This window comes from Dipodomys merriami, unplaced genomic scaffold (genome assembly GCF_024711535.1).
Source record: "Dipodomys merriami isolate MVZ:Mamm:240054 unplaced genomic scaffold, mDipMer1.0.p SCAF_69, whole genome shotgun sequence".
Lineage (NCBI taxonomy): Eukaryota > Metazoa > Chordata > Mammalia > Rodentia > Heteromyidae > Dipodomys > Dipodomys merriami.
The window spans coordinates 4,262,069-4,273,111 of NW_027206279.1; the positions used below are offsets into that span (position 1 = coordinate 4,262,069).

Consider the following 11,043-nt stretch of genomic DNA (forward strand, 5'->3'; position numbering starts at 1 on the left):
ACTATGGGTTTCCTTACCCAGGCCCTTTCATTGTAGACAAATGACCGTCACAGCTTGTCAGACTTAGTGGCTCACTTTCAATCCCTTTATAACAAAGCTCTGTATTCTAAAAATACTTAACACTGTGCTTCACCTACAAAACCTCAGTCTGTTATATAATCTACTTTTCTTTTGCAGGGTTTCTGTGCTGTTCCTGTATAGCTACAGAGATGACTACTACAGAATTTTATTTTAACCTTAAAGAAGTGTCATTACAAAGTTCAAATCGACAGGGAACTCACACTAGAATAATGAATGGAATGTTGTACATTCAATGTCATTTTAAATTAACTTTGAATTCTAGGAGGCTGGCCTGCCAAGTTGAGCTTTTGTCATTTTTTCATATGTAATATATTATAAATTTATCTTTTTGGATATAATAAATGCTTTTATATAACTGCTGCTTTTCTACTGGAAATGTATTAACACTATAGATCTTACAGAGTTGAGACACAAGAAGAGTCTTGCTCTTCCTTGGACCCAATGTGAAAGCACACAAAAGTACTAATATTTTTTTTTTTTTCCAAATTGGTTAAAAAGACCAAAAACTGCCAGGCGTCGGTAGCTCACACCTGTCATCCTAGCTACTCAGGAGGCTGAGATCTGAGGATCAAGGTTCAAAGCCAGCCCAGGCAGAAAAGTCCTTGAGACTCTTATCTCCAATAAACCAGAAAACTGGAAGTGGCGCTGTGGCTCAAGTGGTAGCGCTTACCTTGAGCTGAAGAGCTGAGGGACAGCGCCCAGGCCCAGAGTTCAAGCCCCACAACGGACAAAAAAAAAAAGGGACAAAAAAATCATTAACCTTGAGATCTTGTTTTTGTTTCTTCGGGGAGAAAACAGCTATTATTGGGTTTTTTTGAAATGAGGTCTCACCGAGTAGCCCAAGCCAACATGAGTTCTTGATCTTACTGCCTCAGCCTGTGGAGGACCAGGATTACAGGTGTCCACTACCACACCCAGCAGGATCTCCAGTTTAACAACGTCACACCATGGTTATCCTAGTGCTGGTAAGCACACACACTTACATTTGCTAAAGGAACTGTGATGGTGAACTTACACAAGCAGGTAAGGGTTCCCATGAGATAACATGATTTTTCATGAAACTGTCAGCTTTTTTTTTTTTTTTTTGTCGGCCGTCAGGCTTGAACTCTGGGCCTGGGCGCTGTCCCTCAGCTCTTCAGCTCAAGGCTAGCCCTCTACCACTTGAGCCACAGCGCCACTTCCAGTTTTCTAGTGGTTTATTGGGGATAAAGAGTCTCACAGACTTTCCTGCCCGGCAGCCCTGAACCATGATACCTCAGATCTCAGCCTCCTGAGTAGCTAGGATTACAGGTGTGAGCCACCAGCGCCCAGCCTGTCAGTTCTTTACAAGGCTTAAAACGTGTTCATGAATGTCAGCACTCCAGAATTTGTAGTTGCTACCAGAACTATTAAAATGGGGTGGGAAGAGGAATAAGAGACGGTCAGTACTAGACAGGTTTAATGATACATTGCTCTTCACAGAGAAATTTAACAGGAATACACACCCATGCAGCGCAGATCCCAAATACACTGGCTTCCCACCTAAAAACATCCCAGCCTTTCTCCCAGGATAACAGCTGCCAGTGGAGGAATGAGAAACTTAACTTTGTGGGGGGAAAAAAAAAAGGAGAAATAGCAATTCTGTAGTTATCTGGTAATGGTGGAATCAGGTGGCCTTCACTGGGCTGTTTTGGCCTTCTTATTCTTGTTCTTCTTGTCTCTCTTCTTCAGCCCATCCATGTTAGCTCTGAGCAGGTTTGAGTAAGCCTGGAAGACAGAGCACAAGCAGAGTGGGCAGAGGGCAAGCTGACAGGACAGCCACCCTCTTTCCCGTGGACTCAGGCAGCACCCAGGGGCTGCAGGGTGGAAACCACATCCACATGAAACTTGCATTACTGCAGCTCTGCAACATGCCCCGCCCCACTGAGATGCAGGTTTTTAAGAAAAAGGAAAGGGGGCTGGGAAGGTGGCTCAGTGGTAGAATGCTTGCCTTGCATGCATGAGGCCCTGGATTTGATTCCAAATAAGCAGCAAAAAGCACCATATAAGCAGAAAAAGCCAGAAGTGACGCTGTGGCTCAAGTGGTAAAGTGTTAGCCTTGAGCTGAAAAGCTGAGGACAGTGCCCAGGCCCAGAGTTCAGGCCCCCTGACCGGCAAAAAAGAGAAAAAGGAAAGGGACAAGCAACTTCTTGTTCAGGAGTACTAGCGGTACAGTGTATCTGAACTATTATCAGTGTTGACACTCACCCTGGTGATTTTACTTAGAAAATACTGGTAACACTTATGACAGGAGAGCAACAAACCAAATACCAAGTCCAAGTTCATGATTAATGCTGGAACTGGCCCTGGGAGGGGGCAGGGGAACACCAGGAACTTACCATCTGAAATTTATTCACTTCTTTGGAGCTCACCTGGGAAGAAGAGAGTAAGAAGTGACCCTACTTATGCATAGAGCTACCCTGCACTCCACTCCATATCAGAAGGCCCCATGAAGACACATTCTCATCTTTAAAATGCTTCCTTCCAACTTTAGGTCAGAATGCTCTTAAGACGTTTTCTATTCCATGTTCCTCTACCTGGAGAATAAGCAAAGTAGTGTCTTTTTCTACATGAGAATTACACCAAGATGGGTCAGGCAGAAGCAGACCACTAAAGAAGCTGTGTTTCTCAGTGCTACTGAAATCCCTTACACAGTCAGGCATACCTGTAGAATTTGAACCTAGCTTGGGCTACACGACCAGACCCTATCTCAAAAAAATAAAAATATTTTGGCTCACCACAGTGCTGATCTTCTTCTTCCCATCAGTAGCTCTCAACAGACACTTGTTTTCTGCAGGCTCAAGACCCTCCACAGAACCCTTCCTTGGAATGGGTTTTGTTCGGCCATCATCTGCATTAAGATGACAACATGGTGAACACTACTACAAAGTTAAAACAGGACCAAACCTCTGATCTGAGGAGGATCCCACCTCAGCTAAGTTCTACCTGAAAAACTAAAACAAAAAGAAAGGCCGGAGGCAGGGCTCAAGTTGCAGAACACTTTATTGAGGTTCAGGGAAGGAGTTGGGGTAACCTAACCCAGTGACAGTGCCCTAGTTCTGTTAACCACACCATCCACTATGTTAGGGTCGGGCAAACCTTGCAGAAGCTACTAGAACGATAGAAACACATCAAAGCATTGTAAACCTCACACAGGAGCTCCTCAGGAGGCTGAGACTTGAGCATCGCCGTTCGGAGCCACCCAGGTCAGTAAAGTCGGCGAAACTCATCTCCAATGAACCACCAGAGAACCGGAAGTGGTGCTGTGGCTCAAAGTGGTAGAGCGCTAGGTTTCAGCAAAAACTCTCGGGGACCCCGACCCTGAGTTCAAGCCCGAGGGCTGACACCATTAACAAATCGGATGGTGGCAACTGTGCTCCCTTACAAAAGATGACCTGCCTTGGCACTGGCCCTCCGTAACCGGGGCCGAGCTCGGCGACGACACGACACGTGGGACGGCAGCGTTCTCAGAACCCCCGGCCGGAAGGTGCACGGCCGGCCGGGGGAACCAGGGGAGGGAGCATGGGGGCGTGGCGACTGGCCCCCGCCCACCTCCAGGCCCCGCCCCTCCTCGCGCCCCTGCCGGCCGAACCTGGGGCGTGGGTATGGGGGCGTGGCGGCTGGCCCCGCCCACCTCCAGGCCCCGCCCTCCACGCCAGGCCCCGCCCCCTCGCGCCCCCGCCCGGCCCCAGCCCTCCCGGCCGGCCGGCCCGCAGCTCACACTTCTTCAAGGTGATGAACACGCTGCCCAGCGGGCGGCACTTCTGGAACAGCCTGGTCAGCTCCGTCAGGAACTGAAACACAATAGGCCCGGCCCCGTGAAGACGCTTCAGAGCCGGCCCCTGTCCCTCCCGCCAAAGCAGGCAGGTCTCCAGCCCGGCGCCCGTCGCGTCTGGCCTACCTGCTCGCTCTCCAACAGCACCATGGCGGCGCGCCGCGGCCCACCGCTCAGCCAAAGCCCCAAACAGTTAGGGGCGGAAGTCGAGCCTGCGATGGGCAGGACTTCCTCTACTAGGCTGACTGCCAGTCTCTCCCACCAATCCCTGGCTCCGCAGTTCCTTTTTTTTTTTTTTTTCCCCCTCACGCCTACCCCAATTTCCGCTCTGGCTCGCGCCTGCGCCCTGACACTCTCCTGTCTGGTCCGGGGAGGAAAGAACCCGAATGGCGTTTCTGTTTCTGGGGATTTCAGTCAGTAAACATAACTGCAGTAACTATGAGAGCAAAAGAAAGACTTGATGGAAACGTGGTTTTCGTGTCTGTCTAGGTAGATGTGTCGGGCAAGTTTCCTGACACTGCACTCCCGCAGTTTTCCTCTTCAGACACCCAGGATGGGGGTGAAACCAAACACGGACTTTCCCAGGGGGCCCCGAGGCCACCCAGGCCCGGCCCGAGGGGCGCAGCCCGAGGGGCCCAGCCCGAGGGGGGCAGCCCGAGGGGCCCAGCCCGAGGGGCCCAGCCCGAGGGGGGCAGCCCGAGGGGCCCAGCCCGCGGGGCCCAGTCCGAGGGGCCCAGCCCGAGGGGCCCAGCCCGAGGGGGGCAGCCCGAGGGGCGCAGCCCGGCCTTCGTGGTGACCTTCGAAATGGAGCTGACCCCCAACTCTACGGCACATTCTTGAGCCCAGGAACTGTGGGTGGAGGAGTGAGTGTGACCCGTACAGGTGGGGTTCCAGATGGGCTCAGACCCTGCGGAAACCAAAGCCTATGTAGACGAATCCATCAGGCCATCGAACGTAGGTAAGGAGCGGGCAAAGGGCTAGACACTCGGAAGAACATGTAAAAATCATCCCTCACATCCGAAGATGTGAGGGCCTGTCTACTATTTGCTGTGGTCACGAATGGAAGTGGAACCAGGTATGGTGTTTGTGTGACCCGGATGATGCACATCGTGCTCTTCCTTAGCTTCTGTCACCCTCTGGGGCACTGGGTGACGGGGAGAGCCGTGGGATGGGGGGAGAAGGACCCCAGGAAGGAGCACGGGGCCCTCCCTGCCCCTGAGCAGCGGGGCACGGTGGCAGGTTCATTTGGAGCTTCATCAGGATTGGCCCTCAGCGTGGGCCTTGGGCACATGCACCTCAGGCCCACTGAATAATGAACACAGAGCAGAGGGTGGTGATTCCTACCAGTAATCCTAGCTCTTGGGAGGCAGAGGCAGGAGGAGGCAGAGGCCGGAGAAAGGTGAATTCGAGGCCAGCGTGAGATAAATACCAGTTGTAAGCCATCCTGCAATATAATTGAGACCCTGTCTCTAAAATAAAGTCATAATAGTCACCTACGTGAAATCTCACGGCCACCATACAATAGGCTGAATCTCTCTAGTACTAGACATGCCTGAGTCTGGCAGTTTGAGCCAGACTTCATCCAGTACAATGTAACTACTGGCCGGGTGTTCTTCACACATTCTTCTCTGGAAATGACTAAGAGCACCTATTCTGAATTCAGGTCTGAGTTCACATTTCATCTCTGCTATGGCCTCAGAGAAAAATGACCATAGTAATGGTCATGGTGTTATAGACTTAAATGAATCAAAAGTAAAATTATTTTTTTTCAGATTTCTCAGTTATACTAGCCACATTTCAAAGATGCCATAGCCCATATGGCTTGGACAGGGCAGGCACTCTATTGGACAATGTTTGTGGACAGCAATGAGCCTGTCATACAATAAAGGCTCAGTACACAGTGTCAAATTGTTATTATGTATGGGACATACTCCCTCCATGTTTTGGACATCACCAGTATGTCCAAATGGTTTCTGTCCATATCCAAAGGTCACCACTACTCTTTAGTTATTTGACTCATTATCATCATATGGACAGTGTCATTTGCAATAGGCAAAAGGAACCATTAACATAGGTGCTATGAGGGCTGGGTGCGTGTTCCATGATAGAGCACCTGCTTAGCAAATGCATGGCCCTGAGTTCAAACCCCAGTATCACCACAAAACAAAGGGAAAAAAATAATACTGTGAAATAAAATGTTGCTAAATTCCAAATGTTTAGATGTCAAAATTTAAAACAATGAATAAAATATAGCTAACTGATGTGTAAGATTAGATCTAAGAATAAATTCTCTCATGAGAAAAGTGGTATTGTTTATGATCAGTCAGGAATAAAGGCAGCTCTGGGTACAATAAAACTGAATTTATGTCAATAAGTCATGGTTAAAATTTGATGTTGTACAACAATCAAAATCCTAACCTGTAATTATCTGTGGTTAGGGTCATATATCATTAATCAAACTGTTAGGATCATATATCATTAATCAAATTTAGATGTGTAATAGAGATTAATGGCTTTTGGCCCTTGGAGCAGAATACAGTGTGAGGAGAGCTGAGTCATTGTCTCCAAATCACAGGCTCTTCCCTCCCCCTCCTTCTGTTCCCTCCCTTTCCACCCCCCCCCCCCCAGGAGAAGGGTGGAATGGAAGCTGCTCCCACAGACCCTCCCACATCATGAGTCTTGAACTCCGGGCCTGGGTGCTGTCCCTGAGCTCTTCAGCTCAAGGCAAGCGCTCTACTACTTGAGCCACATCACCAGCCACTTCCGGTTTTCTGGTAGTTAATTGGAGGTAAGAGTTTCCTGCCCCAGCTGGCTTTGAACGGTGATCCTCAGATCTCAGCCTCTTGAGTAACTAGGATTACAGGTGTGAGCCACCGGCGCCCAGCTAGAACAGTTTTTTTACTTCCTGCTTCCATTAGTGGGTCAACACATTTGTTCTATCTACTAGGGACACGCAAGAGTTCCAGGGTCCTCTGCGCCTGCCCCGCCCCCAGCCTCAGGATGAAGTCTTGGATTTAAACCCCTGTCACAGTGCTCTAGAGATAGCCCAAGAGCCCAGGACCTGGAGTCAAAAGGCCTAGAGCTGCTGTGGCCCTTATTTTGTGCTAGCTTCAACTTGCCATCCTTAGATCTCAGCCTCCTGAGGAGCTAGGGTTATAAGTGTAAGCCACCAGCATCTGGCTTATTTTTTGCCGGTCATGAGGCTTGAACTCTGGGCTAGGGTGCTATCCCTGCGATCTTCAGCTCAAGGTGAGTGCTCTGCCACTTGAGCCACAGAGCCACTTCCAGTTTTCTAGTGGTTTATTGGAGATAAGAGTCTTGAGGACTTTGCTGCCCAAGCTGGCTTTGAACTGTGATCCTCAGATCTCAGCCTCCTGAGTAGCTAGGATTACAGGCATGAGCCACCAGCATCTGGCATTTATTTTTTACACTATTATGTTTTTGTTTTTTTGTCAGTCGTGGGGCTTGAACTCTGGGCTTGGGCGCTGACCCTCAGCTCTTCAGCTCAAGGCAAACGTTCTACCGCTTGAGCCACTGTTACACTTCCAGTTTTCTAGTGGTTTATTGGAAATAAGAGTCTCATGGAGGCGGGGGGGGGGGGGGGGGGGGGGAATGATTGCTGGGGGGGGGGAGGATGGGAAGGGATGAGAAAGGGAAACAAAGGAGGAGGCTACAATGCTTGATAAGAAATGTACTCATTATCTTGCCCATGTAATTGTATCCCCTCTGTACAGTATTTTCACAATAAAAAAAAAAAAAGTCTCACAAAAAAAAAAAAAGAGTCTCATGGACTTTCCTGCCCAGGTTGGCTTTGAACTGTGATCCTCAGATCTCGGCCTCCTAAGTAGCTAAGATTACAGGCGTGAGCCACCAGCGCCCGGCTACACTATTATGTTAAGGACTACTTAAGACTAGATTACTGAGAACCACTGTTTCCATACTTGTAGCCTAGACCCTCCCTGGAACCTTAAGGAAGTTTCCAGAACCCACAAGTGTCTTTGGGTAGGCAAAGTCCCCACGCCCTCCCTCTAGGTGGCATCTCCCAGGCACAAGTGCCTCTTCTGGCCGACAGGGGGCGCCATGACCTCACCACACAAGCATAGCGGCCGGCAGCTCCCAGCGCCTGCCCCATCATTTACCTTAGACAGAATGACTTAAGATAGAACAAGATTTTGCTCCTCCAGGTAGAGTCCTCCTCCCGGATCCTCGTTCCCCGCGTTCTAGGCCCATATTGGTACTTGGTAGCTGGTTGCTGAGGGGAAGTCTGTAGGAGCTGTGAAACAGGCTGATTTCCTTGCACTCAGGGAGTGAGAAGTGAGCTGATATCCATAGAAAGTTCACAGATACACACAGGCTAGGAAGCGCAAGCGTACCCAGTGCTGCCCCATCCCCCAGGTCATTCCAGCCTGGGTCCCCTGTGCAGAGACAAGGTGGCCGCTCTCACCCTGGCACGCTCAAGCATGTTGAACAAAGAACAGACTGTGGGATCTCAGGTGCTTGGGTCTTGGGGCAGTATATAGGAATTCCCAGGACCCCTGTGCTTGGCACTCATAAAAAGGCTGGAGGGGCAGCTTCTCCCCTTCCGTCCATGACTTCCTTCCTTGCTCAGGAAGAGAGTCCAACACATCCCACCCTGGAGGGGGAAACAGGCCAGGCAGGCAGGCCTGATGACTATACCTTCCCAGCCAGGCTAGAGACCTGTACCTGTCTTCTTGCCCCCCTTCTTCCATTTCATACGTTTGATGGGCAGGAGGAGGGACCCCTTTATTCACGATGATTAGGGATCCCCAGTGTTTAAATTCTAGCCTGGAAGTCAAGGACAGGAGAGTTTATGGCCAGAGTTTCCACACAAATTAACCAGCTGTCCGACTCTCCAAAGCGGTACTCGATGTCTTCATTCATCCCTAATGCAAGTGGCGCAGATTTATCTGAGGGACCCCAACACTACCAAGCAGCGGCTTGCCCGCCCTGGCGGTCACCAGGGAGTCACCGGCTTCAGTGGGTCACGTCATTGAGCTGAAGGAGGTCTGGAGGTCAGTCCAGTCCAGTCTGTTTCCTTCTAGTTATTCACAAGTAAGAAAAGCAGCTGGACCCAGACTCCACAGTGACAGAGTAGCGGCAGCAGCCCTGAGCTCCGGGCTGGAGCCTTCCACCGCCTGCCACAGGCCTCCCTGGCCTTGATGGGCCACAGGCTGCTCCGGCTGCCTTCTAACAGGTGCGCCCTCATGCCAGCCTCAGCCATCCCTGCGGGGGGTGGGGGGGGACAGGCGTCCTCACACCCCAGGCGCCAGGCCACGGATTAGAGGCGGCTTCCTGCTTGGCCTCTATCCAAGGCCATCTCACAATGGAGGGAAGAGCGCTGGGCCCAGGCTTCTGCTCTCTCCACCCCCACCGCAGCCCCTCAGACCTGCAGAGTGCCAGCCAGGCCCAGAGCCGCGGGACGGGAGAACGCCTGGACGCTCCCTGTTGGGAACATTCGGGGAGCAGGGCCTGACCCCCCATGCCCCACCCCTCCCCTCTCTGGCCACCTGTGAGCACCTCCACTGCAGGAATCCCTTTGAGGGTGGAGGTAGTCAGATCACGTCCGTCTCAGCAATACTCATGATTAGTCAGCCGAGAGCCTGGAAGTCCCCAGGGCCACAGGCTCAGAAGAGCCAGGCCTTGGTCAGCTTCCTGTAACAAGGCAACGTGACTGCCAGGCAGAACATTCTGGAGAGAGTCCAAATCACCCTTCTTGGGCTGGGAAGGTGGCTCAGTGGTAGAGCGCTTGCCTTGCATGCCAGAGGCCCTGGGTTTGATTCCTCAGCACCACATAAGCAAAAAGAAAAAAGCCAGAAGTGGCGCTGTGGCTCAAGTGGTAGAGTGCTAGCCTTGAGCTGAAGAGCTGAGGGACAGCACCCAGGCCCAGAGTTCAGACCCCATGACTGGACCCAAAAAAAAAAAAAAAAAAAAAAAACCAAATCACCTTTCTCTTCCTCATCACAGCATGCCACAGCATGCTGACCAAAATTCAACTGGGAGCCACATGCCGTGGCTCACGCCTGTAGTCCTAGTTACTCAGGAGGCTGAGATCTGATGGTCTTTGTTTGAAGCCAGCCTGGGCAGAGACTTTTTTTTTTTTTTTTTTTTTTTTTTTTGGGTCCAGTCGTGGGGCCTGAACTCTGGGCCTGGGCGCTGTCCCTCAGCTCTTCAGCTCAAGGCTAGCACTCTACCACTTGAGCCACAGCGCCACTTCCGGCTTTTTTCTTATGTGGTGCTGAGGAATCGAACCCAGGGCCTCAGGCATGCAAGGCAAGCGCTCTACCACTGAGCCAACTTCCCAGCCCTGGGCAGAGACTTTTATCTCCAATTAGCCACCAGGAAACTGGAAGTGGCGCTGTGGCTCAAAGTGGTAGAGTGCTAGCCTTGAGCAAAAGAGCTCAGGGTCAGCATCCAGGCCCTGAGCTCAAGCCCCACAACCAACAAAGTTAAAAAATAAGATTCAGGCTGGGTTCTAGTGGATAGCTAGTCATCCTAGCTACTCAGGAGGCTGAGATCTGAGGACCATGGTTCAAAGCCAGCCCAGGCAGGACAGTCCATGAGACTCTTATCTCCAATAAACCACTCAAAAAACCGGAAGTGGCGCTGTGGCTCAAGTGGTAGAGCACTCACCTTGAGCTGAAGAGCTGAGGGACAGCGCCCAGGCCCAGAGTTCAGGCCCCACGATAGACAGGGAAATAAATAAAATTCAGGTGGGAACCAAGAGGCAGGGGCAGGTTCCCCAGGGGTCGACTGTGCCCTCCCAGTAGACACTCTTCTGCAGGATCTTCTCTGAAGTCAGGGACGGTGTCCTGTCTGCAGGTCCTGAGAAGGAGACAGAACAGCCCTGTGTGAGCCATCAAAGCACAGCACAAGGCAGTGGGAAGTGAAGGACAGCGTCCCGGGGAGGATGGTCCTTGATGGCCAGTGGAGAGGGGACTGGGGGGCTCCGGAGAAGGGGGGGCTGGGGCCAAGTCTAGGGCACGTATCTGAGGACAGGACCCTGCTTCTCCAGGAGATACAGAGCTTGAGGCTGGCATCGAGCCTGCCCGTCACATGGCTTCTTTCTCCTTGAACACTGTGGAAGTGAGGCGGGCCGGGGCGTGGAGGTGCCCAGGGCCCAGCCCCGCCATCCGTTGGAGGAGCCCTCT

At 51.5% G+C, this 11,043-nt stretch overlaps 2 protein-coding genes across 3 annotated transcripts in view; one reads left to right on the plus strand and one right to left on the minus strand.

Moving 5' to 3' along the window:
• Eif2ak4 (eukaryotic translation initiation factor 2 alpha kinase 4) overlaps positions 1-436 on the plus strand; it is a 54,673-nt gene extending 54,237 nt beyond the window's left edge. The window contains exon 39 of the mRNA XM_070005765.1: positions 178-436. Coding sequence (XP_069861866.1) covers positions 178-235 — 58 coding nt within the window. The 3' untranslated portion in view covers positions 236-436. The remainder of the gene's footprint in view (positions 1-177) is intronic.
• A 1,066-nt stretch (positions 437-1,502) lies between these two features.
• On the minus strand, positions 1,503-4,108 carry Srp14 (signal recognition particle 14). Of its 2 annotated transcripts, XM_070005769.1 has the most exons (5): positions 4,001-4,108; positions 3,821-3,893; positions 2,838-2,950; positions 2,439-2,471; positions 1,503-1,827 (listed from the first exon to the last, which is right to left on the minus strand). In XM_070005769.1, exons 1-5 carry the CDS (start codon positions 4,022-4,024, stop codon positions 1,738-1,740), a joined length of 333 nt encoding a protein of 110 aa, XP_069861870.1. In that variant the 5' UTR covers positions 4,025-4,108; the 3' UTR covers positions 1,503-1,737. The 2 variants fall into 2 exon arrangements, with proteins under 2 accessions (XP_069861870.1, XP_069861871.1); XM_070005770.1 differs by lacking the exon at positions 2,439-2,471.
• Between the last annotated feature and the right edge of the window lie 6,935 nt (positions 4,109-11,043).

Coding starts and splice junctions, on each gene's coding strand:
- Srp14 (XM_070005769.1), bottom strand. CDS start 4,024: ATGGTGCTGTTGGAGAGCGAGCAG. Junction 3,894..4,000: donor TGCTGTTGGAGAGCGAGCAG/GTAGGCCAGACG, acceptor ATTGTGTTTCAG/TTCCTGACGGAGCTGACCAG. Junction 2,951..3,820: donor GTTCATCACCTTGAAGAAGT/GTGAGCTGCGGG, acceptor ATCTTAATGCAG/ATGATGGCCGAACAAAACCC.